Source organism: Callionymus lyra, chromosome 3 (assembly GCF_982586985.1).
Source record: "Callionymus lyra chromosome 3, fCalLyr1.hap1.1, whole genome shotgun sequence".
In the NCBI taxonomy this organism is placed as follows: domain Eukaryota; kingdom Metazoa; phylum Chordata; class Actinopteri; order Syngnathiformes; family Callionymidae; genus Callionymus; species Callionymus lyra.
The window spans coordinates 13,948,925-13,976,203 of record NC_141820.1 but is presented as its reverse complement, the minus strand read 5'-3'; the positions used below and the strand labels follow the sequence as shown (position 1 = coordinate 13,976,203).

At 35.5% G+C, this 27,279-nt stretch overlaps 1 protein-coding gene across 4 annotated transcripts in view; it reads left to right on the top strand.

Moving 5' to 3' along the window:
- The window catches only part of dgki (diacylglycerol kinase, iota), a 73,610-nt gene that overhangs the window by 20,986 nt on the left and 25,345 nt on the right, over window positions 1-27,279 (top strand). For 2 of the 4 annotated variants that reach the window (XM_087786504.1, XM_087786503.1), the window contains exons 2-9: window positions 18,749-18,857; window positions 21,851-21,946; window positions 24,499-24,573; window positions 25,908-25,964; window positions 26,051-26,119; window positions 26,184-26,252; window positions 26,327-26,443; window positions 26,686-26,760. In XM_087786504.1, coding sequence (XP_087642630.1) covers window positions 18,749-18,857; window positions 21,851-21,946; window positions 24,499-24,573; window positions 25,908-25,964; window positions 26,051-26,119; window positions 26,184-26,252; window positions 26,327-26,443; window positions 26,686-26,760 — 667 coding nt within the window. Of the gene's footprint in view, window positions 1-18,748; window positions 18,858-21,850; window positions 21,947-24,498; window positions 24,574-25,907; window positions 25,965-26,023; window positions 26,120-26,183; window positions 26,253-26,326; window positions 26,444-26,685; window positions 26,761-27,279 lie in introns of all 4 variants that reach the window. The other 2 variants (XM_087786501.1, XM_087786500.1) reach the window with 2 other exon arrangements.

Sequence of the window (27,279 nt, the reverse complement as noted above, 5' to 3'; positions counted from 1 at the left end):
ATGTGTTTGTGGTATCCCTTGTGTTGACTCTGAGTCAAGTTGAAAAACCTCAACCACTGCATGTGTATTTATGGTTTAAGGTAAGGTAAGGTAAAACTTTATTGATCCCTCAGGAGGTCTCCTTCGGGAAATTGTTTTTTCCAACAGCCAGCAATTTTCCATAAACAATACAAAATAATAAATAAAAATAAAATAAGAAGAATAACATAAAGAAAAAAAGAACAAGATGACACAATCTAAGTCTAAAGATAAAGACAAAGAACATAGGTCAAAGAAAATCAACAAAGACAAAGGATACAAAGACTAACATAGAACAGAACATCCAGATACTCTCACTCCACTCCTGCCCCCGAACTCAGAATTGTACAATTTAATAGCCCGAGGAATGAATGAGTCCCTGAGTCTATTAGTATTGCACCTGGGTAGGAGCATTCGTGCACTCATTCTGCTTCTCTGCTCACTGATAACAGTGTTCAGAGGATGACTGTCATCATCCATGATGGACAGTAGTTTACCTTGACCCAGAGACAACACAAGGGATACCACAAACACTTTTTTTCAGCCTTCGGGTCACCTTGACCCTGAGATAACACAAGTGTTAATTTTCTACAGTTAGTCAAGTCAGTATCAGTAGTAAGTCAGTATCGGCAAGAATCTGGCGATACAGGGACAGCGATACGATATATTGCGATATATAGTAATACTGTAGTAACGAGTATATATTTGTAGTATTGTCCGAGTACTTGACTCTGGTGTTGCAGAATTTACAGACCACATGACTCTTGATGAAGTCGTTACTGCTTTTAATTTGTTCTGAAAACAAAAACATGCCCAAACATCTGCTTTAAAAGCTGCTGGAGTCGACTGTATCCTCTCGTCCTCAGTCATCACCGGGAACACTTTTTTTCTTTACAAACCATTAAGTAATTTTATCTGTACTTAAGCAAAAATATTTGACTTGTAATTATTGAATTAATTTGGCGGGAAATGGTCCTTAATGACTCCAAATTCCAGACCCTTGGGATTTAACCTGTCCCAGCTAGTAGGGGAAAGAGACGGGGGGGACGCTATGGGCAGAATGCCAACCCATGCAGGCTGAACCGACTGATTCGTCTACACGTCGAGCTTTAATCTTTGACATATTTACAGTTTCAAATCAGACAAATGGATGCTCCAGTACATCGATAACTTCTGATTCAACAAACATGTTTCACTTTGATTACATCCAACGGTTCTGATGGCTTCTCCTCGTTAATACTGTTAAATCAGGAGATTGGATTTGAGGAAAGAAAGTGCAGACGTTGCATCTGTTCTCTCTCGTTCGGGCCGTTTTCTTCGTCCATTAATCTTCATCTGTCGAAGGAGACGGATGTGGCACTGGTGCCGGTTCTGAGGTGTAATCTTATCTCTAGTGTTGGTGGCTCTGCTGCTGTCACATCTTTTAGCCGGACGTCTCCTTAAACGGATTAGTTTTTGCTTCAAAGAAGGTCCTGGGATCCATCAGCTGGTTTTCATCTGACGTCACGTGGACGCTCGACCCCTTTGAAATAACGCCCGGATTTATCCTCGACCCCATGATCTGCAATTGTTGCGACTTATCTGCGTCGTTACAGCTTTTCTGATTTAGATTTACACGTCGCGTCTGATGCAAACAGGAAGTAATCTGATTATTATAGTATTATTTGTAGTATTGTCCGAGTATTTGGCTCTGGTGTTGCAGAATTCACAGACCACATGACTCTTGATGAAGTCGTAACTGCTTTCATTTGTTTGGAAACCTAAATATTTCCAAACATCAGCTTTAAAAGCTGCTCTAGTCGACTGTATCCTCTGGTCCTCAGTCATCGCCAGGGTCTCGCAGGATTTAATTCTTCCTTTGCGCAGGACGTAATGACTGCTAACATATAGCAACATTTTGTGAATACTTGGATGTTAATTGTTAATAAAAAATAGAATTATCTTATTTCATACACACTATTGAAATAAAAACATTAAAAGTATGATGGAAATAAAATAATAATAAGTTGAAGGTAAAAATAATCAAATTAGTATTTTAATTAGTTTATTAAATTATTTTTTTTTTCTTTCTGTGATTTCATAATAAATAAAAAATATTTTTTAAATTTTTTTTAAGCATTTTATACATCTTTTACACAATTGTAGTCAATAAAAAAAACACTTTTCAAAATGAACATTTTTTTAAACATTAAGTTTGATATTTGAATTCCAATAATTCAAAATTAAACGTTTTGAATTCATATATATTTTTTATTCATAGCCTTTTAATTCAATATAAAAATGTTGGTATATTAACATCACCTTTTTTTATATATTGGATTTCCAACCTTTCAATATAGAAATTAATAAATTAAAATATTAAATGCATAAAAAATGTGAATTATTTTATTCGTAGATACACATTTTATTTAAATAGTATGCATCCATAATTACAATTTCATTGAATTTTAAAGCAAAAAAAACATGATAAACTGCAGTTAAATTGTTAAAAACATGTCTCTTTTGATATTTTCTCTAATTTGTTTGTATTGACACAACAAAATGTGCTGCTTTGGTCACAATCCTCTGGACGTGAAACACTTCCTTTGATGCTCAGATGAAGAAGCTCCTCAGTCTGACTGACAACGATTCAACTTCCCTTTTCATCTCTGCTGGTCGTTGATGACACAGAGTCACGCTTTCCTTCTACTTCTCTTTTGTGTGGAAACCAATAATAAGACATCAAGGAATTTAAGCTTTAATGCTGTACATTTTTAACAGTAGCCATTAGATCAGGGATGTCAAATTTAAATCACAGGATATATCAAGTTGTTGGCTGAACTACAAAAAGTTGATTTCGTTTTGATTTTTGAATTAAGATTAATCTCTGGCGAAGTAATCATGTATTTTTTTACACTTTAAATGATCATTTTGAGTGAAATATTTGTATCTAAAGCTCCGAAATGAGCCAAGTTTTGTTCCAGAACTGTGAAATCGCTTCCTAAATCAAGCCGTTCATCTCCACAATTACAGTATATTCCGTGAGTGAATGATTTTAAAACATCTGAGAGTAAGTTTTTTCCTTTCAACTGGATTCAAAGTCTGGGCTCTCGCGTGCTGCGGCTGCGATTCGTGATTTTCTTCTTCTCAACCACCCGTTTGCAGAAAGCGAGTGGGTTTCTTTGGAGTGGGTGTTTCACAATAGACACTCGGCCTGGTTCACGGAGGGAACCGACGCTCTCAGGATGTGTTTCTCATATTTTCAACACCATTGCAAAACCAGTGCATTCTCTCGCCGAGACGAACGCTGAACTTGTGCAACCAGTTTTGAAATGATATATTGTATCCTCTAGTTGATCTATATTCATTTTCATCCTACAGAACTATTGTCGCATCTATTCACCCCTGTGTTGTCTCGGGGTCAAGGTGACCCAGACGCCTAAAAACAAATGTGTTTGTGGTATTAAAATAAAAATGGCAACAACTTCATGAAGAGACTCAGGACGAGAGGATACAGTCGACTCCAGCAGCTTTTAAAGCTGATGTTTATTTTTTTGTGTTTCAAAACAAAAAAAAATGGTATAACTTCATGAAAAGACTCAGGACGAGAGGATACAGTCGACTCCAGCAGCTTATAAAGCCAATGTTTGGACATTTTTTTTGTTTCAAAACAAATACAAGTAGTCACAACTTCATCAAGAGACTGAGGACGAGAGGATACAGTCAACTCCAGCAGCTTATAAAGCCGATGTTTGGACATTTTTTTTGTTTCAAAACAAATACAAGTAGTCACAACTTCATCAAGAGACTGAGGACGAGAGGATACAGTCAACTCCAGCAGCTTATAAAGCCGATGTTTGGACATTTTTTTTGTTTCAAAACAAATACAAGTAGTCACAACTTCATCAAGAGACTGAGGACGAGAGGATACAGTCGACTCCAGCAGCTTATAAAGCCGATGTTTGGACATTTTTTTTGTTTCAAAACAAATACAAGTAGTCACAACTTCATCAAGAGACTGAGGACGAGAGGATACAGTAGACTCACGCAGCTTTCAAAGCTGACCCAGGCTCCTAAAGAAAAAAATCGTTTGGGGTATCCCTTGTGTTGTCTCTGGGTCAATGTGAACAGCCTCCACTACTTCACCTTGACCCTAAGATAACACAAGGGTTGATAATAATAATAATAATAATACATTTTGAAAATCAATTTTTTACAAGATGCAGAGATGGAATAAAAACATGTTAGAAGCTCTTAAAGCCAGTCTCAAGAGTTATGGCAGTGATACAGTTCTTATCCTAAGTTTTTTCCTTTTTTTCTAAAATATTCTCCATAGTTCGAGTTTGGAAAATCATCTCTCTTAAAGTTTTGAAGTTACTACTTTACAAAGTTCTCCCTGGTCTGAAATCTCGGCGAACAAGAGGTTATGACGTAGAATGGTCTTCACTCCTCCTCCAGCCAGCCAGTAATCACTCCCCACTTTGTTTATACAACGAGTCCCGTGGAGGTGGAGACTTCAGGGCTGTGATGACGCACGGTGACAAACCTTGATCACAGCAGAGTGGGCATGGATATGGAAAACGATATTTAATCTCCAGAATAGAAACTATTTTCAGTGGGCGGGGCTTAAGATAATTTTCAAATGTCAATAGTTTTGTACAAACGGACACATGCTGATGACACAATAGAGGTCAAAGGTCAATCAACAGTTGTGTGTCATGGGATCACTTGTGAAACGTATACACGGCAGCTATTAAGGAATGGTGGGCGGATGCAAGGGGGGGCACGGAACTGTGGAGGTAGACGAAAAAAGAAAGAGTGCCAAGTGTGAAGGAGGGATGAGAAGGAGGAGGACGAGTAGGAGAGGAGCCAAGGCCTTCAGGCAAAGCCAAGACGAAACCGCCTCCTCATCTCCCACGACCCCCCCCCCCTCTCTCTCGGAGGAGAAGACATGTAGGACAACTAGGAGTGAGATGGAGGTTAGAACCGTCGGTTCAGGACGACGACATTAACCTTCAGTCCGTGGATCTGATTCTTCTTTCGCTTGTTGTGTGGCAGCAGTTTTACTTTTATTCCAAAGTACAACTGAGTATTTAGTGTGTTTCGCTCTTGCTTGTCAATGCAAATAATGTTGTTTATCAATGAGTCACGTCAACATATGTAACCCTCTTCAAACGAACCTTGTTTTTTTTTCTTCCAGCACCTACATGTTCTCACTCCCACTCTTTCTCAGGTTGTGTATTTGTGCGTCTGCACACAAAGACCAAAGAGAGAAAAATCCTTTGAATTATGAAATATACGTCGGGGTGAGAAAATAGCGCTAGATTTATTTTCGTGTCAAAGTTGAACATAGTTATTTTGTCGTTTATACTTTAATAAACTTTGTATGAAATAAAATAATCCAATTTTTCTTTTAAATGTATTTTTTTTAATGTACAATTAACATTGAATTATTCATAGCCTTTGTTCATTTTTTTGTTGCAATTAAACTTACGGTTGCTAGATGGCAGCAGTTATTTCATCCTCCACTGGTAAACGAATATATCGCGATATTCCAGCCATGACTGAGGACTAGAGGATACAGTCGACTCCGGCTGCTTTCAAAGCTGATATTTGGAGATATTTTGGTTTCAAACCAAATACACTTAGTTACAACTTCATCAAGGGACTGAGGACGAGAGAATACAGTCAGTTCTAGCAGCTTTTAAAGCTGATGTTTGGACATATTTTGGTTTCAAAACAAATACAAGTAGTTACAACTTCATTAAGAGACTGAGGACGAGAGGATACAGTCAGTTCTAGCAGCTTTTAAAGCTGATGTTTGGACATATTTTGGTTTCAAAACAAATGCAAGTAGTTACAACTTCATCAAGGGACTGAGGACGAGAGGATACAGTGGACTCCAGCAGCTTTTAAAGCTGCTGTTTGGACATATTTATGTTTTAAATCAAATAAAAGCAGTTACGACTTTGTCAAGAGTCATGAGGTCTGTAAATTCAAACAGGAGACCTCCTGAGGGATCAATAAAGTTCTACCCCACCTAACCTAACATAAATTCTGCAACACCAGAGTCACGTACTTTAAACAGGAAGTACGAGTCTGATTGCGGTATTATCTTTTCACTGTCAGACGCTCATTCTTGTATCCTTCTTTTTGTTGTCCTCCAACACAAATTACAGACAGCTACTTTTATTTAAGTGCTTAAATGCTTCTTAAAATAAGCTTGTCCTTGCTTGAACCAGAGCAACTCTTAAATCATAATTGTTCTTTCAATCTATTTAATTATGTGCTATTCCTCTGTAAATACATGTCTTGTTGCTTTTTAAAATATGTTTAATCGTTAAAGTAGAATCATCACTGATGTGAGAAAAAAAACGAAAAAAAAACTAGTCGAGTGTGACTTACCATCTCTAGCTTAACCATCTCTAGCTTTAAACACATTTTAACACACCATCCTATGTACGTGCTCCTAGACAAATGTGAGCAGAGAGTATATTTCTCACTGTAATACGTATAATATATTTAATTACAGTCCTCGACAAGCAGTGGGTGTGTGAGAGCAGCTGCACTCTGGAGCCTCATCCACTCTTATTAGATCACTGTCTTCTCACTAGACTAAGTGATGGTGGAGTTACTTCTAGTGTTGGGGGGGCAGTGAGTATGTAGAGCAAGAGACTTGTCGGGGACTCTTGAACGTCGCCAGAAGTGGGGCTCATACATATTTAATGACCCCCCCCCGCCCGCCCATGAGGATAAATAAATGTCGGGTTCCTCTTATCAATCATCATCTGATGAGTGTTGAGATGAATGTGAGATCAGGTTTTTACATCTATCAGTCATTATAAACGGGTTGTTGAATAGAATAGATATTAAATTAGAGTGTGTGTGTGTGTGTGTGTGTGTGTGTGTGTGTGTGTGTGTCAATCCCCGGCTGGATTCAGGAAGCTGGACTCTTTCCTTTTCACCTTCCTCCCTCTATTTATAAGTGTCACTGCCCATTCTGAACAACAATCCACAGAGTCTTAATATATATATATTTTTTTACCTCATTGATGTGTCTATTTTGTAGAAATTTAAGTTCTAACATTTAAGTATCTTAGTGCCATCAGAATATTCAGAATGGATGAGTTTAACATTTCAAACTTTTTAAATATAATGACCTTTCTCTATTGAACATTTTTTAATTAGTTTTTACTGAATAATTCAATTATTTTTATTTTGAAAGGTTTAATTTGTTTTTTTTTGTAATTCAATTTTTAAAATTGTTTTTTTTTCTAAATGAATTTATTTTTTACACAAATAGTTTCTTATATCAGTAATACTGTATATTTTACTAGTTTAAATAGTTTAAATAGTATTTTTTTTTTTCCCTTTTTGTTTCAGTATAAAAAAAGGCGACACTATTATAGTAACTTTCTTATATTTAATTTAAAGGCTACAATTGGAAAAGCTGTTAAAAAAACAATTGGAAATATTCGTTTTCTAAAATTATATTATTTAAACAAACAATACATTTAAGCTTTTCATATAATTTATTTAAATACAATTATTTAGAATTGAATTAAAAAAATATCTAAATTAAATAATTTAAAATAAATTATTCAAGGCTTAAAAAGAATAATTAACTAAAGTTTCAACTTTTAAACTCAACCATTCAATATTCTGTGCCACTGATGGCACTGATACATTTCCATAGTTGTACTTCCTTTTTTATGTTAAAGGATAATACATGGTATATTCGTGGTACTCCCTAATTGTTGATTTAAAACATTTCAAAAATATTTCTTTTTTGTAATGATCCAAGTAATGACTCCTGTGGCACACCGCTTGTAATGACAGGATAAAATAGCTTTTATTATTTATATATAGGTTATAAAAAGATGTATATCTGGGGAAGAAACCCCAAACATTCAAAGACAAGTTTGCTCTTTAAAAACCAAAATATATAGATATTTGAAAAGGACTAATTTATCAGTGGACTTAATGGTCTACAGGGTGTTAATGAGTGACTCTCAGACAACAGATACTCGGAGAGGAAGACGGACAGACGGTGAGGAATGCTAGCCTCGGATAAAGCTGGGAAGGAAGTCTGAGTGGGGTTGCTATAGCAACAGCACCCTTCACCCCCCCCACCACCCCTAATACTTCTATGGACGTTAATATTTTTCGAAAGAGCGTGATCATGACTGGTGACAACTAGTTTGCTGCTGCGTTATAAATAATAAAAGTATATCAGTGACAGGTTCAGTTCTTCCTTCTATCGTCGCTCGTTCTTCATCTGAAGCTCAGTTGAGTAACTGACGGAGAAGGTTCTGTTTTTAAACCAGAAATTAAACTTTCATGAGCGTATAATGCTGGTGATGTCACACCTTTTTAAAGTTTTATCGTGCCGTCGACTCAAAGTCGACATGATTTGAAAGATGCATTTTGATCATTTCCCTTTTTCCTTATTTTCTTAATTATGAATGATCAAACTGATGAATTAACAATAACAGGATTATACTCGTTGAGTTTTGCTGTTATATGATTTAAGACGAGCACCTGAACATCGCTCAGAACCCTGTCGGTGAAATCAAAAGTCACGTGGGAACAAATGTGCGCTGAATACAAAACTGCTTTCATGAAATATTCACCAAACGAACAGAAGAGAAAACGAGCCGAGCAAACGGTGACATCATACCGAGAGTTTTCTCAGTTAGAACTTCAAAATAAAAGCTCATTTTATCTTCAAAATGGACCACATAAACTGATTATTTACGGATAGACAACATTCCCTTTGTGTGGTTTTTGTCATTTGATTCGCGAAAGATTTTCTACATCAATTTTAAGGTAATGGTGTCAGTGATAGAAAAGTCAGCATCACTGTTGATCATTACCTCAATACTCTGACTCCGAACAAACACTCATTGCTTCTGGCGACACACTGACCTACTGACTCACATAATAGGACTTTAAAGAATGAACCTCTTTAACTCGAAAGTGAACAATGTTTGATGAACAGACGATGCTTCACACACCCCAAGTTAAGGGGGAAATCTTTTCGTTTTCCCTGAACATCTATAAATAATAATAAACTTGATTTTGTAACAATAAATTAACTGTTTTTCTCTGTAAATATATATTTTTTTTAAAGAATAAGTTAGGGTGTGTATTGGTAAGATTCTGGCGATACGATACGTATCACAATATGGTAACAATCATACCATATACTGTGATTCTGTAGTAAAAAGGATATATTTGTAGTATTGTCGAGAACTTGACTCTGGTGTTGCAGAATTTACAGACCACATGACCCGTCCAAATGTCAGCTTTGAAAGCTGCCGGAGTCGACTGTATCCTCTCGTCCCCAGTCTCTTGATGAAGTTGTAACTACTTGTTTTTGTTTTGAAACCAAACTATGTCCAAACATCAGCTTTAAAAGCTGCTGGGGTCGACTGTATCCTCTCGTCCTCAGTCTCCTCATGAAGTTGTAACTACTTGTATTTGTTTTGAAACCAAAATATGTCCAAACATCAGCTTTAAAAGCTGCTGGGGTCGACTGTATCCTCTCGTCCTCAGTCTCTTGATGAAGTTGTAACTACTTGCATTTGTTTTGAAACCAAAATATGTCCAAACATCAGCTTTTAAAGCTGCTGGAGTCGACTGTATCCTCTCGTCCCCAGTCTCTTGCCGAAGTCGTAACTTCTTTCATTTGTTTTGAACTCGAGTCCAAACATCATCCTTAAAAGCTGCTGAAGTCGACTGCATCCTCTCGTCCTCAGTCATCGCAGGGACCTAAAGGGATTTTCATTGTACCTTAAGCGGCGGAGGACATACTGACTTGGATTGCAACACAAAAATGAACATTTGGAATATTTGCATGTTAATTGTAAATAAAAACAATTATTTAAAAAAGCCAAAAACATTTTTTTTAAATAATTAACACAGGGTTGTTTAATATCCATGCAGTATTGTGACAAACAATATCACATTGATATTTTCCTACACCTCAGACTTACTATACAATTCCCTAATGATACACAATCCATTCTTCACATATCAATATATTTCTACCGCACTAATGGACTTCAGTGCCACTTTAAACAAGTGTGGCAGCAACACAACCAGGCAGCACACAATGGGAATAACTTGTGTGGTTTTACTACTCTTGCGGCCTCATGCTGTGGAGTGCATAGAAAAATCTTCTCGACTCTGTTAGCGTATTACATCATGGAAGTGAAGTGCTGCCAGATTGCCGCAGTATTGGCACTTTTTTCTCTGCGGGAGGGTTTGAGTAGACAAATCGCCACAAGGATTAGAATGTTTCGCGTATAATACGACACAAAACACAACCAATATGGTAGAAATTTGGGGTCTAAAAACCCGAGCTGGGGAGTAAGGCTGGATCAGATCACTGATGTAAGGAGGAGCCTGAAAGTAAGAACCAGAATTTTAAAGTTGATCCTGAAAGAAACTGGCAGCCAGTGAAGACTTTTAAGGATCGGGGGAAATGTGAGTTCTTCTACTAGAGCAGGTCAGAATTCTCGCTGCAGAGATTTGTATGAACTGCAGGCGAGACAGATCCTTCTTGTTTAGAAAATAAAATATAAAACTGCTCCAGATCATGTTGCGATAAGTTTAGAGATTTTTCTTAAAGTAGATTCTCGTAAATTCTGTGACTTATCAAGATATTAATGTGTTTAGGATAAGATAAGAACGTATTGATGTCTACAGTTATTGAGAGACTAAAAACAACAGTGAAACTGATGTTGAAGGAAGTAGATTTGTTTGGGTAAGGGTAACGAACATCGTACTTCCTGTTATAGAAAGTTCGGATGTATTCGGCCTCTGACATATTATTGTTAAAACATTGTGGCCATTAGATGGCTATAGTGGACTCTATGTACTGTTTATTTAATGTATAATATACATTTTTATATGGGTTTTTATCAGATGTTTAAATGATATAGAAACTATATAGTACTAAGTGAAAAATAACTATATAGTAGTATGAAGGAAAAATAGATGAATTCTCAAAGACAAATGATAATAAAAGTAGTTTAAGACGCCTCTGAATAAAGTAAAGGACTACAAGGAACCTCAGTCTCTACAAACCCAGAGTTTAAATGTGTTTGATTTTGTTTGGTAGACGTTTCCTTTTCGGGGGCGAATAACGTCACTTCTCTGGTTCTTTTGAGAGGAACGCCGATCGTGATAAATCCACTGATGTGTTATTTTGGTTTACGTTGTTGTTTATAGCAGTGGGGATGAGCGTTTCCTGCCGGGAACAATGGTTCGCTCAATAGGAAGCAAGTCCTTACCAGGGGTGTGACAACGCAGTCCACTCACAGTTCTGTTTGTTTCACGCCCACAACACGTACTGTCATGATGGAAGATTGAACTTCTACTCCGTATCCTTCAATTGAATTCCAAGGTAGTGTTGAAAGATGATAAGAAGGTTGTTTTTTAATTAAATGTTGGGGGTTTAGTCAATAACCATCTGGATCCATGAATCATTTGAAGAGGCATCACTTTCTGTTGGTCAGAAGGAGAGGAAAAATAAGCTGTATTTCTTGCTTGTGTGTAAAATGAGTTGTACTGGATTAGTACTGCAACAAACTGGCCCCTTGACTGTATTCATGTGGCCCTCGTGAGGTTACAGATTATGTAGTATTTATTTCTAGTATTAATTCCTAGACACTAAATATGACTAAAGGGTTTTTAGTTTACTCCATTTTTTTAAAATTTTGTGATCATTAATTGCCCCACAAAAATATTTATGTGAATATAAAAAAATATTTTGAAAAGAAAATCAAAATGGATTTGTGTTGCTTAAAATACAATGGAAATAATAATTACTAAATTATTAAATTAAGTTATTTAGTTGTTGTTTTTGCTACTTAATTTTTTCTTTACGGCCCCTCATTAGAGCCACTGTCTAAAACATGGCCCTGGACATTATATTTCAAATGCTAAAAAGAAGATCAAATAATCATGTATTTTAAAAAAAATAAAAAAATATCTATATTTGTGTTAATGAGCTGCTTGGCTGAGGTCTGCACTCACTTAAGTGTTTTTCTAGTCTTAAGTTTTCACCTCTTGACCTTTTGAGCTGCTGTTCGCAGACCAATTAGCGAATGGATCACTTAAGAGTCTAAGTGTCACTGAGTGACTTTTACACGTACACACAAAATACTCAACACAACAACAATAATAATATTGACTTATTTATTATATATACTGTGTAATATAGTTATATCCTTTTAACAAAGGTGTATTTGAGACTATTAGTGAAAATAAATGTAACCTTTTTGAGCTGTACACACACATGTTCTCACACGCACACAATGGCACACACACACTATGACACACACACTATGACACACACACACTATGACACACACACAATGACACACACACTCTCCTCCATTGACGGAGCTCAGATGTCTGGTGTCAAGTCTCTCGTCAGCTCGACCTGATCCTTGCTGCGAGCGTCCGACTAGAAACAAAAAAAAAAGCTCAACTTCCTTCAATTAGTTTTTTTCCATTTCCATGAAGTTGAAACACTTCGGCTGCTTTTCTTTCCCAAAAACATGGGACGTAAGCGCGGGAGGGTGAAAAAGTTGGGCTGGTTCAACCGTATCCTCGGCTACAGGTGAGTCTGAACCGTCGAGGAGTCGTCTCTTCATTTGTCGTCCAGAGGGTCCGTGACCGGGTCTGTGACCGGGTCTGTGACCGGGTCTGTGACCGGGTCTGTGACCGGGTCTGTGACCGGGTCTGTGACCGGGTCTGTGGATGGATCGTACTGGCGGTCATCGTGGACTGTTTGGGGGGGGTTTACATCAACAGGAAGTGAAAGAAATTCCATTTTTAGAATCGTTTCAAAATGTTAAAAATTTGACTGGCTCACACCAAGTTTGCTTATTTTGGCGAATTGAACTTTCCACTTCCTGTTTTTTTACTCGTCAACAGTTGTGTAGATGTGTGGTTGTGGCATTGTGGGTTTTTATCAGTGACTGGCTGAAGGGACTTCTGGGAAAAGACATGTGGTCCTCGTGAGGTCACAGATCATGTATGAATGTTTCTGATGGCTCACTATTGTATATTTAAACTCATTTAAGTCATTAAACGTCTTTGTTTGAGGACTTTTACTTACTTGTCCTTTTATGGGGGAATATTTTTAGATTTTTAGTTTTTATATCATAATACTAAATTAAATCTTACAACAAGTTGAGCTTATTTAGCTTCTTAAGACGTCATGGTTCAACCAAACTTCATCCTTTGCGTTAGATTTTTTTTAATGTTACAAATACGTGACTTTTTTTCTTCAGGATCTTTAAATAAAATAAACGACAATTTTTTTTTTTCTTATAGTGTCTTCTCTATTATTATATCTTATTTATTATATTCCTTGTTTATTTAAAGCTTTCACATCTATTTGTGATGAGAATCATATACAAATCTGATCATAAATAGAAGTGTAGAATGTATTTCTCCTAAGGGGTCACCAAAGGTCATGTCAGTAAAAAAAAAAAACTTTTGTATAGTTGAATCTGAGTGTCTCACAAATGACTGAGCTCTTCATCCCATATAACGTCTGTTTGTTTTAAAATCTCTAAAAAAAAAAAGCAACTGTTGACGAACATGAGAAACTGTTGATATTAAAATTACTTTCAGAAACGTCTTTATTGAACTGAAATAGTTTTTCCCTTTATTTTTTATTAACAACAACATAAAAAATGGAAGTGATAAGAATAATTGATAATTTTTTATTTTTCTATTTGAACAAAAAAATGGTAAGAGTCATGAAAACGTTATTTATTTCTGAATATTTATTGTTGTCCTTTTAATTGAACAACATTTGCAGTGCAGACAAAGTTTTGTGTTTTCTTGGTCAACGTCAAAGAAGAGACATTTAAGCTTTTTTTTTAAATTGAATACACATTATTTACTGTTGTTTACATAAATAACCAAAAGGTGCTAATTATCTGTTTCACTGTTAATATCAAGACACAATTGGATGTGATGAATATTTATTGCAAAATAATCTTCTTTGTTGATGATGTGTTCATTATGTTGGCCAAAATTGTTGTTGGATTTTTTTGTTTCATGGCCCAGACCTGGACCTCCTTTTTAAAAATGTTCTAGTTCCTTTAATGCTGGACAGGTTTTAAAATACAATTATTTCGAAAAATACAGATGGACGACCATCAAATCACTGCGTTATTGAAGTCGAGAGCTAAATTTAAATGAAAACATGTAACTTCAAGCTTGACTGTCTGGGAGGAAGCCCCAGGACAGACCCATTAAAGATGAATATTGACTCGGGTTAATGCTGAATACTGTGTAATTTTGTTGGTTGGCTTTTTTTTTAATGACCTTGATGAAAGCAGGAGAAAAAAATATCAATTAAAAAATGTTTTTTTTTGGAATCTTATTACATAACCAGGACTCCTCACTTTAAAAAACAAACAATCCTTTACTTGCACTGAACCCACGCTGTTGCAGTTGTTCCGTCGTCGTGAAACCTCCTCTGTAATCGTGTCGAAATAACAACGCAAGAGTCGGAAGATGTGAAATTTGTGTCCTCCCACTTGCAGCTGCCTCTATTCCTGTTTTTGTTTATTAGTGTATTCTCGTTTGTTCTCAACTTCCCAGCTTCTCTACATCATTGCAAAAGAACACGAGTCGTCTTTTTTCCTTCTTCTTCTTCTGATCAGAACATACTTTTGACACGAGTGACAATGAAGATGTACTTTTTTCCAAACATGTCGATCACGCGTCGGCAGAAGAGAAGTTTTTGAGTCGCGCTCGTGGAAAAACCTTCTCTTCCAGCATAATAATAATGGGATGAGCTTCCGATGCTCCTGCTGAGCTGCCGTCGCCACGGCAACGCTGACAGCCCACCTCTGTGAGGAGGAGGAGGAGGAGGAGAGCAAGAAGAGGAGACAAGGGGGAGGATGAACTAAAAGAGAGAGAGAGAGAGAGAGAGAGCAGAGGGCGACGGAGGAGAGAAGGGAGAGGAGGAGAAAACGTTGGAAGAAGGAGATTAGAGGATGAGGGAAGATGGCGTAGGTTGCGGAGGAATAGAAAGAAGGGAGGATTTAGGAGAGCATGAAAGAGGGATGATTCTGGATAAAATTAAACGAGAGACCGTGATGAAAGAAGGGAGAGTGTGTGTAGAGAGATGGTTGGTGTCGTAGGTGTTCGTGACTTTTATTAAGTTTTTTCTCTTTGAGAATTTAAAAATAAGCCTTGAATTGTTTTTGCTAGTTTTGAGAACTGGTCTCAACCACAGGGAGGGTCATGTTGGTACCGGAGGGTTCTACTCCGGGCCTTGCTCATGTGCCTTCACAGGGTGGTTTGTTTGAGGGCTTTGTTCTGGTGTGAAGTCTGGTTTTAGACTGTGCTCTTCAGACAAAAGTGCATGTACGTGCGCACGGACGGACGGACGAACAGAAGGGCTTTGTACTTTGTCTCCCTTTAGGAATATAAAGCTCTTGATTTTTGCTCTGGTATTTGTGCACAAACTTTCTATAGTATCGGATTCAAACTTGAATAATACCCACAATTCTTTGTGTTGTACATTGTTAACATCTATTCAACCATTTTTTATCTTGCTGTTTTACTGCCGTGTTACAAGCTCTGTTCTAGGCCCTTTTTTCTTTCTTTTTTGATCGTTTTAAAAATCTCTAAAAGTTTGACCTGCTTTTCTCTTATCAATAGTTCCTTGTATACAACTTATTTTCATACGGAGCCCCAGACATGACATGGTGAAAAAAAAAAAAAAAAGGAAGTTGTGGCCATGAAATAATGAGTCTAGTCAGTATTTTGTCTTAGTTTTTCTGTTTTTTCTTTTCTTGTCATGCCTGGGGCTCCTTTAACTCTGACTTTGTTTGTTCGTAAATGCTTGTTTGTATCTTGTCAAGACACCAAATATAAAAAATATTTAAAAAGTGACAAAAATATGTAAACATATATTAAGGGGGCAATTTTTTTCTTGTGTTTTCCACTTTTTATACAGCCAAAATCGGGAAAAAAATACTTGAAGGCGCTTCATATGGTTTTTGTTGGTTGTCAATGAGATCCACATGTTTACATATTTAAGTGGTAGGTCATTGAGGGATCAATAAAGTTCTACCTAACTACCTATTTATTTGTATTTAGATTTTTGTATTCCTATTTGTCTTTATAAATATTTGTAATATTGTCAAATCCGATTCGTTGGGCAGTGCCTTGATATTAAAGTATTTTTTAATTATTATAGTAATCAATAAAATACCAAAATATGCCTGGCCTATAAAGGAGATGAGTGATATATTTTTTAAATTTAAATGTTGTGTTGATAGTACTGTACGCAAAATTTAAAAAAAATCACAATATAAGCAGAGAATTTTATCACAATTAATTATTTTTTTTACCCCAAATCGTTCAGCCTGATCTTTTTATTAAAAAGTAGTTGCGGATTAAATTCAGGTGCTCTGTATAAACCATCCTTCATAGTTCCGGGGTTATGTACGGTAACCAGTGAGCCTCCTCCACTAATGCTTAACCTCAGCGGTCGGTTCCTCGAACATTCTTCGGCCGACATGTTCCAGCCTCTCTCCTCCAACTGTCCGAACCATCTGGCCTCCACAACTTTGTGCAAAAAAACCCTCTCATGACTCTTATATATACTCGTCTACACAACATTTCAAATCGGCGCCGGCTCACAAACTTTCCGACTGCGAGAGCTAAACTTGCGGTGGTGAAAAGTTTCACGACTCGTCAGAAGTGCTTGTGTGGTCCAGTGTTCTCAGGCATTTGTCGAGTCACCCTACGTCCCTGCAGTTGTGCAGTTGTTGTCACCCACACACACACACCCACGCACACAAACACACACATGCCTATTTTTAGCCCGGAAACGGTGAGAACATTTGCGTGAGCGTGTCGTCAGGTTTCAGGGTGTGTGTAAGTGGACTCCTCTTTGTTCTGGTGAACGCTTGTAACCGGACGGTCACTGAAACTTTCATCAGACGGGTCAGATGTTACCTTTTCCACTGACGCTGATGAAAACAAACGCACTCGCTTTAGCGCTCGTGGACACTTTCAAAGCTGTTACAACAATTATCCACTTACCTAAATTCCATTAAGTGATAATTGATCTTTTAAGATTCTTAACAGCCTTTTGTAAGTGTTTGCTGATGAAAATGATGTTAACTTGTATTAAAATTTGAATCTTTAAGACAAATGACCAATTTAAACATGTATTTACTGTATTTTTTATTACCAAAGAAAAATTAATGTTTAAATAAATGTATTGCTGTTGAGTGTTGAGTGTTGAGTGTTGAGTGTTGTGTTCAAGTCAAGCCCTCGGACTTTAATTTTTAAACTTTTGGGTGAAGTTTTGTGATAGAATTAAATGTACAGATAAATATATATATATATATATATATATATATATATATATATATATATATATATATATTATATAAATGTAACCAGGGCTGTGTATTGGCAAGAATCTAGCGATAAGATGCGTATCACGATACATTTGTGACGATACAATATATTTTGTCACAAAATCAAGTATCTGTTAGTGTTTTTTTTGTTTTTTTTTACTAAAATCTGTTTAAAAGCCAAAAATGAAACACTTTTCATTTTCTCTCATTGTTATGTTGTTACTTAGGCACGAAGGAAATGAACAAATGTTGCCAACTAGTGGCCAGAGGATTAACTGCAGCACACAAATGAATAAACACTGTGAATATTTGATTGTTAATTGTAAAATAAAACATCAAATGATTCTTTTTTTTAAACACACACTATTGAAATATAAACCGTTAAAAAACTTTTAGAAAATTTTATTTCAAAGGTAAATAATATACTGTATATTGTGTAAGTATTGATTAAAATTAAGATTATAACAAACTCACCAATTTACCTTGCATCTCATTGTTTTTACAGCACATTTTTTAGAAAACGTAATTTATTTAATTAACATTTTTATTCTATTTGCGTTATTTTTTTTTTGATCTATGTTCTTTATATTTGCACTTTGTCATCCTTTGAACTTTGTTCTTTCATTTGAACTTTGTTCTTGTTTTTCTGAAACTATCGTCTGCTTTGAAATGGAAACCTAATTTTTCCGAAGGAGATCTCCAGAGGGATTCATATATAATTGATTAATAATATATATATATATATATATATATATATACACATAGATGTATCTATCGATACAATGCTATTGAATATCAATACAGTACCTGGAATAAAATATTCCGATATATATTGTTATTTCGATCTTTTCTGACATCATTAAATCCTTGCCAATAACTATTATTGTTTTTATTTTTCAAAATAAAGGCGTAACATTAAGTGGCTACTGAGGATGATTTTGTTGATCTCTAAGATGACCAGGAGTTTCTGTTGGTCAGGACATTGGTGGTGTTGGTGGTGTTGGGGGGGGATTGATGCAGGATTTCAGGAAGGAACAGATGTAGAGATAGACACACAGATGAGTAATTGGCCGAGAGAATCAGCAGAGAGAGGGAGAGAGAGAGAGAGAAAGTGCTGACTCATCCTCTGACAGATCTAATCTCTTCTCTCCCGTCACCCCAAAGTGCTGCTGGCGCTTTCCTACCCAAGCTGTTCGCTGTCCTTCAAACCAGATCTCTGCAAATGTGGCCCTCGCCATGTCAAACATTAATCCTCGCCCTGGAGTCTAGCTGCTGCTGTTGTGATTGACAGGTGGATGTTTAACTCATTCGTTTTGTTTGTTGTTTCTTAGGAAAGCCATCTCTCGCTCGGGCCTCCAGCACCTCGGCCCACCCCAGCACTCGCTGCCCCTCGCGTCCAACGGGCCCAACAAGGAGCTCCGCACCAGCCTGGACTGGACGGTCAGACTCGCTTTAATGTCCAGTATTTGATGCTGACAACAATAAGAAATGGACTTAAAAACCTTAATTTTTAGAACAAAAAAACATTGAATTATTGACAATTTTAAAGTAACATCTTTAGTCCCAATATAAATATGTACCACTTGTCTGTACAGATGATACTATCTTGATAAAAATAAGGTGTCACTCAGCATTTTCTGAAAAAAATTCACTTTAAATAAAACACATATATAAATACCATCGGGACTAATAAAATACTATCTCAAGAACTATCTTTCTAGATGCGATTCCAATTTTCAAATACCATCAAGAATGACTCTTAACCATTTGTTTGTTTTTCTGTCCCCCATTTAATTTTGGAATACTAGGTTTTTGTTATATATTTGACGATTTAAAGAATTAAAAATTTGAATCTTAAAAATGTACAAATAAGAATTACTAAGATAGAAGTTAAGATAGAAAGTATAGCAAACAATTTAATCAATTGAATCAATTACGATTACAGTTAAAATTGACTTAGATTATCAGATACTATCTCACTGCTAATAAGAGCAAATTCATATTTAATTATGTACAATTTTTTCTGCCTCTGTCAACTGCTGACTGGGATGTCACTTAAAGAAACAGTGCCTTTGTCATGGCCAGTAAACAAAAAGGGTTTTCAAGTGTTAGTTAAAAATCCTGGAACATCAAAAATCTTTTTTATAAAGAATTATGAATTAAATCCTTTGTTTTCTATCACTTATTAAAAAAAGAATGTATAGAGTAGTCGATGAGGCTTCATGAAACAGTTGATGAGGTATCATGATACAGTGTCTTAATTTTAAAAGACCACTAGATGTCACTCTCTTTTTGAAAGTTATGTCAGGTTTCATTGAATTAGTAGATCAGAGTCAAAGATTATAAAGCAGAGAGTGACATCTAGTGGTCTTTCAAAATGAAGACACTGTTTCATGAAGCCTCATCAACACATCCGTACTATAGTATCAAGATCCTTGTTTAAATGATAAAATATATACAAATCTGGTCCCAAAAAATACCAAAAACATTTTGTGATATGGATAAATTGTCCATATTCTTGTTAGAAATGACATTGAAATGTACATGATTTAGCTCAAAACTAATAGATTTTTAAAACACTTGGGTTTGAATAGATTGGACGGAGATCGGTTTTGTAGAACTAGCCATCCAACATAGACCTTGTGATTTCAATGATTCATTTTTGTCCTTTCCGACTCTATCCATTTCTATTCCGACACAGAGTTACTACAGACTAGCTCAGTGAATACTGTTAGTTATTTAAATTGAAGTTTCAACTGACGCTAGTTGAACTGATTTTTTTTTTTTTTACCAAATCCACAAATGCAAGGTCGACTGATCTGTCGGCGCTTCAATCAGTGATGGAGTGAGACTTGAATCGCTTAAAATTGCAGCAGCTTCAGAATCAGACGGACTGAGTCACATTCATGTGAACAGATTTGTCATCTGGTCCGAACACCTGCTTGTCTGCTGAAGATCCAATGATCGTTATCAGCGTCGTTTATTAACCTTTTCTACCTAAAATAGTATCTTTTTTATTTTATATAAAGATATAAAACGTTTTTAATTTACTATTCATTTTTATTATATTTTAAATATTCTAAATACTTTCTTCTTACTTCTCTTTTTGGTGTCTCTGCGCAAACTCACATAGTGATTATCAGAATTTTCATCAAAATAAAGTATTTTTATTAATTTTGTTCACAATTTTTGTTTTTTTAAATACATTAAATGCAAAATAAATGTATTTTAATCTTACATTTTATATACTGTAATCAGAATAATACTTATATAATCGTTTAACCCAAAAATTAAGTGTTTTTAAAAATCACAAAGAAAATTGCACTTTTTTTAATTGACTCTTAATGCAAAAAGGAACAAACTGTTTTAATTTATTTTTAACCTACATTTTAAATTATGTAAACACCATCTTCTTACTTCCTGTTTTGTTGTCTGTTTATAATCGTTTAACCTAAAGACAAGTCCTTTTTTTACAAATTAAAATCACTTTTAGATTGACTTTCAATAAAAATAATATGCTGTTTTTATTCATTATTTTACTTCCATTTTCTACTTTGTAAATACTTTCTTCTTAGACGGGTGATGATGATGATGATGACGAAGAGAAAAACGTCTGTGACTGCTGTCGATATATTCCCTGCCAACTCAGCATAAATATTAATGACTTTATATGTCACATTTTAATGTCATGACTCGACTGCTAGGAGGCCCCGGGGCGGACCCGGGACTCACTGGAGAGACCAGTGGGAGCTGAAGGAAACTTACTGGAAGAGGGGAAATAAACTTTTAAATACGTCATACATTTCAATTTTTTTTAAAAATGTGGTTGATGTATAACAGTAGTCGACCAACATTGTCCCATTTTTATATATATACTTTGAATAATTGAATTTAATATTGACATTTTCTTTGTTAATAATTTAATTTGAAAAATTAAATTAAAAGCACATATAGTATGATATTATAATTCTAGGAACGCAAAAAAAAATGTTCTTAATTCTTTATCTTTGAAGTTGTAGCCTTTTAAATTCGATATAAAAATGTTGGTATATTAGTGTCCCTGTGATTGGCTGAAACTCAGAAGTACTCTTTTTAGTATCGTCTAGTTGGGTTATTAGACCAACATTATTATATTGAATTGAAAAAGGCTTCCTATTTAAAAATATTTAATTGAATTATTGGAGTTTATATAAAACTATATGTGTAAAGAAACAAATCATTCATTTAAAAAATATTTAATACTTTAATTTAATAATTATATTAAAGAAAAATCAATATAAAATATGTAAAATTATATTATTCCAAATCTAATAATATAATGCTTGAAAATCATATATTATTAATCAATATTTGACATTTTAACATGCTTATATTCTTCCGTAAGCTTGACACAAACGCATTTAATGGTTGTTTTTCGACCTCTGCGTTCGCAGGAGAACGCCCTGAACGGAGATCACCTGTGGATGGAGACCAGCTGCTCGGGGGAGCTCTGCTATCTGGGTGAAGACACGTGTCTGCTGAAGACTGCAGTGAGTGCCAACCTGTGCATCTGTTCTTAGAAATCGCATTCATGGCTTTAAAAAAAACGGTATATTGACAGTGATTAATACGTGGTGGTTAAATCTGCTTCAGCCAACAATGGTGGTTATTTTGAAGGTTCAAAGCTGGTGGTCCAGCTCGCTGGTTCTGTCTGGCTATTCAGCGTTATTCCAAACAGGAAGTCTCTCTCTTATTCCATTGTAGTGCGACTGAGTGGTCGAACATGGTTTACTTCAGAGTTACGGGTGGTCTGAGTTTGATTAAAAAAAAAAAGAAAAAAAGGGGGTCCAGGGAATTTTCTTTAATTTCAAGCTAAAATTATAAGGTTTATTCCTTTTTTTGCAAACTTAAAAAACATTTTTTGATAAAGGGCTTTTTCAATAATATTCACAAAAATGTGCTTTATAAATTTTAGCAAACAATCCTTTAACATAAAAAAAAATATATATATATATATTTTGATTATGGGCCTTTTAATAGCATCCTTATATATATATTTATCTATATCTATATCTATATCCATAGATATAGTTATAGATATCCGTATATATAGATATAGATATCTCTATATATATATAGATGTATATGTTTGTATATATTCAATGTTGTATGTAGGTAATTGAAATACAGACATAATTAAATGTTCATGGGCTTCTTCTGTCCTCTATTACACCCCCTTAAAATTAACAAAAGACTATTTAATTCTGGAAATACAGTATTTGATAGGGGTGTTATAAAATGTCAATATTGCGATATGTCGCAGTATTATTTTTTATGTTTTATTATTCGATAATGCTGTATTGTTTTAATTTTGGCTTGTAGGTTATATTTTATTGTGTTATCATAGTTATATTATTTTACACACACATTATTGAACCATAAACCATAAAATAATGTTATATATATATAATTTTTCTTTTACACTTTTGATGCAAATACTCACGGCGTGTTTATTTTCGAGTTGGAGTTAAGCTTCAGGCCGCTAGATGGCAGCAGTCTTCAAGCTAAAGTGACACGGAGATCCCTCGAGATCACAGTGATGACTGAGGACAAGAGGATACAGTCGACTCCAGCAGCTTTTAAACCTGATGTTTGGACATATTTTGGTTTTAAAAAGAAATTAAATTAGTTACCACTTTCTCAAAAGTCATCTGTGGTCTGTAAATTCTGCAACACAATAGTCAACTACTCAACAATACTACAAATACTACAGTATCACAATATATCGTATTGTTGACCCTGTATTGTGAAACATATCTCAAGATTCTTAACAATACACAGACTTAATATTTAATATATTAATTCATTATCTGCCGCTGATTACCTTAGCAAAGTTGTAAGGGAGCTGGAATCTATCCCAGCTACTTGGGGCAAGAGGCAGGAGACACCCTGAACAGGTTTCCAGCATGTGGCAGGACACACAGAGACAAACAAACGCCCACACACACTTTTCAATTGAAGGTCCTTTATCAACATCTGTGTGTTTTTTGAGAAAAGGTACCGGGGTACCTGGAGTAAACCCACGCACGCTCAGGGAGAACACCTACGAACACTTTTATTAAAAGCTTCTGTCGACTGAAGGACGGCATCTGAGAGCGACATCCCCAGAAGACACAACACTTTGATCGAAGTTCAGCCTCAGACACAAACCACTGATGTTTGTGGAGGATTTGTTTGGCTCTGGCAACCCGTGGAAGAGAGGGATTGTTGGAAAGCAATCTGTGTCTATCTGAAGGGTTTGTTGTCAAAGGGAGTAATTGCTGTTCCAGTGGATCGACACTAGCAAGAATAAGGGTTTAATTATGGGATGGTTGTGTTCTCGTGTCATTGGAAATAATGATCCTTTATTGATCTGCAGTTGTTGTTGTGTTGTTGAGTAGACAAATTCAACTTTATTATTGGTTTAGTGCAATAAATTATATTTACAGGTCAAACAATAATCCATGGCAAGGGTTAAATTTTAAGTCATTTTATCAAACATTTTTCCTGTAATTTTCTTTTTTAATTTTAAAAACTAAAAAACATATATTTATATATTTTTGTCATGTAGATTATTGTTTGTGTTATAATTTTTATTCATGGAGTCGCAATTATTATTATTTCAAATGTAGTATATTTAGACTCAAATTATCTTTGCAAATTCATTTATTGATATCAATATGATTTATTTTTTTAATTATTATTTTAAATTCCTTTTATCATGGTAAGACTTGAACTTCCTGAATATATATATATATATATATATTACTTGTTTTCTTGTCTTTGTTATGACAACATTTTTAATTAAATTGAATGAAATTTGTATTGTCTTTAAATCTAAAAAGAAAATGATACCAAAGCGTAAAATCTAACTCTTAAATATTGCAGTACAGTTTGATTTGTGTCAAAATAAAAGCCTTGACAAACAAGAATCTCTCTCCCTCTGAGAGGATTTGAATGATGGACTTTGGATGTTTTCTCTGTGTTGACAGTCATAATGTTTAGTGTGATGTGTGTGTGTGTGTGTGTATCTCACCTCCTCCTCCTTGTGTGTACCTTTAAGAAGTCGGCCCCCCGGAGGAAGTGCGCCGCCTGCAAGATCGTCGTCCACACTGGTTGCATAGAGCAGTTGGAAAAGGTAAACCAGCAACGCATGATTAAATAACTCTCTATATAAAATTAATTGCATCACGTAAAGTATTTTTTCTCTAAAACCTTTAATCGCAAGTTTGTTGGTGGGTTTTTGTGAAGGTGAATTAAGTTTTTATTACACTGTTATCATAGAGTTTTTAATTATTATTATTCAAGGCCCTTATTTTTGATACTTTTAGTGAAAAATTGTCTAAACATTTATGATTAACTATTAACTACATTAGAATAGATGGTATAAGTAAGAAAGGCTACTTATTAAGGACGCAAATAGCAAATATATTTAGCATCATTTTAAAAAAACTAAAAAAAACTGTGTGATAATTATCAAATAAAAAGTATGCAATCAGTAACTAACACAAAGCTTTTGAATACAAACCTAATTCCTTAAATTATTCATTAATAGTATAATAAGCTAAGGTAAGGTAAAACTAACAAGTAAACGGTGTCATAAAGTTTGTACGTTTTCTCTAATATAATGTTAATATTGTAGGTTCTGTTAAAATATTGTAGTATTGTAACATTTACAAAAGTTACACAGGAAGATGGTACAAGGAAAAGATAAAAATACTTAAATTCATAAATGCTTTTTCACAAACTGTTTGTAACACAGCAGTAAAAATGCTGGATGAATACAAATCCTGCCTTTTTGCATCAAGTCAGTTATTTACGCTGCCGTCTCCAACGTTTCCCAATACTTTCATTACTGCCGAGCTTATGTGCAGCATCTCTATTTCCTTCTTCAGCAGCCAGATGAAACACCTTATAAATCAAAAGATATATGATGCCTGAATACAGTTACAATTAAAGTATCTGGATGGATGGATGGATGGATGGATGGATGGATGGATGGATGGATGGATGGATAGATGGATAAATAGATTTTATTGATTGGTTGGCATCAAGCTTTTGGTTTATTTTAGCCACCTTTTGTTCTTAAAACTGTCACCTTCCCCATCTGTCTTGAACTTAGGGCCTCCTGCTAGAGCGCCCCCTAGAGATCGTTAACAAATTAAAATAAATAGATTATCTTGGGTTGATATATTTGAGTTTCGTTTATATGTATGTATAAATAACTGTGTACATGTTACTGGCCTTTTTTCAAATAAAATAAAATAAATAAAACACAACTTTGTGTGTGGTTACGAATGAAAAAAGTAGTGTCTTAAAGTCTGGAAAATGTGGTTTTAAAAGTGTGTGTGTAAAGTGAAAGCTGTTTCTTTTATATCATTTAAAACGTTACATTTTGGTGTTCCACAAGGCTCAATGTTGGGTCCTCAACCGTTTCCCAAATACTGACACTATTTAAATGTGCTTTTCTAGATCAACTTCAGGTGCAAACCCACCTACAGAGAGGGGGGGTCCCGGTGTCTGAGAGATGTAAGTCTTCCAACGAGCCTGTCTTGAAGGAGCTAAAACAATGTTGTGTTGTATGACAGAAAAGAATTGTTTGCTCACACCGACAGCAAAACATTCTGAGACATCACTGGGTCCACAGACGAAGACAAGAGGGGAAGTGTCGACAGTGTGGCAAGGTATGCGGGCGGATGTTTCCAGCGTTTCTCACACGGTCTCGTAAACTTTGTCTGGTTTCAACAGAGTTTCCAGCAGAAGTTCTTCCACAGTAAAGAAATCATCGCCATCAGCTGCTCCTGGTGTAAACAAGCCGTGAGTCTCCTGCGCAAGAAGAGCTGATGCTGAGGAATAAATCGACTTATAGAACGTCTCGTCACATTTTTCAGTTCCACAACAAGGTGACGTGTTTCATGCTGCATCAGATCGAGGAGCCGTGTTCGCTCGGGGCGCACGCCGGAGTCATCGTGCCGCCGTCCTGGATTATCAAAGTCAGGAAGCCGCAGGTGTTCACACTAACACAAGTCAGCATGAGAGCGTGCATCTCTAAACTCTTCATTCTGATCAGCTCGTCTTTAGTGTGCGGTGCACATGCATGCATGCACGCAGACACGCACACACACACACACACACACACACACACACACACACACACACACACACACACACACACACACACACACACACTGTCTGGTCACAAGCTCTGATGGTGAACTAAAACCCTGAACCGTGTGTCTGTGAACCCCAGAACTCTCTCAAGAACTCTGCCAGGAGGAAAAAGCGGACGTCGTTCAAGAGAAGGGCGAGCAAGAAGGGACTGGATGTGAGTTGGATGGGAAGAAAATACAATAAAATTTAGAGCTCGACTTACTTAGAAACACATCTTAGTACTGTTTTCAACATAATCTACCTTTTAAGTTAATCTTTTCAATAATATAATTGGATTTAATTACATTTTTCTGTACTATATATTTTTTTTATCTGCTTTTTTCCAAGAAACATCTCTTTTTTATTCCATATAATATATATTTAATATAATATTTACATATTTAATATATTATTATATGTTTTTATTGCACTGTGTGTTTATTCCAACATGTATTTATGTTTTTTCGATTTCTGCTGCTCCGGTGAACTGCAGTAACAAACCATAACACAAATAAAGACATATCTTATCTCATCTTATCGTGACATGGAAATAGCTAGATTCATTTCTTAAGGCCTGGGAATGACGATCAAAACGTCAAATCTTCTGTAGGTCGACGTCTTTTGTCAGTTTTTAACCATTTTTTTTATTTTATAACCTAGTAAGGGATCCAGAATGACCATAATAGACAAACTT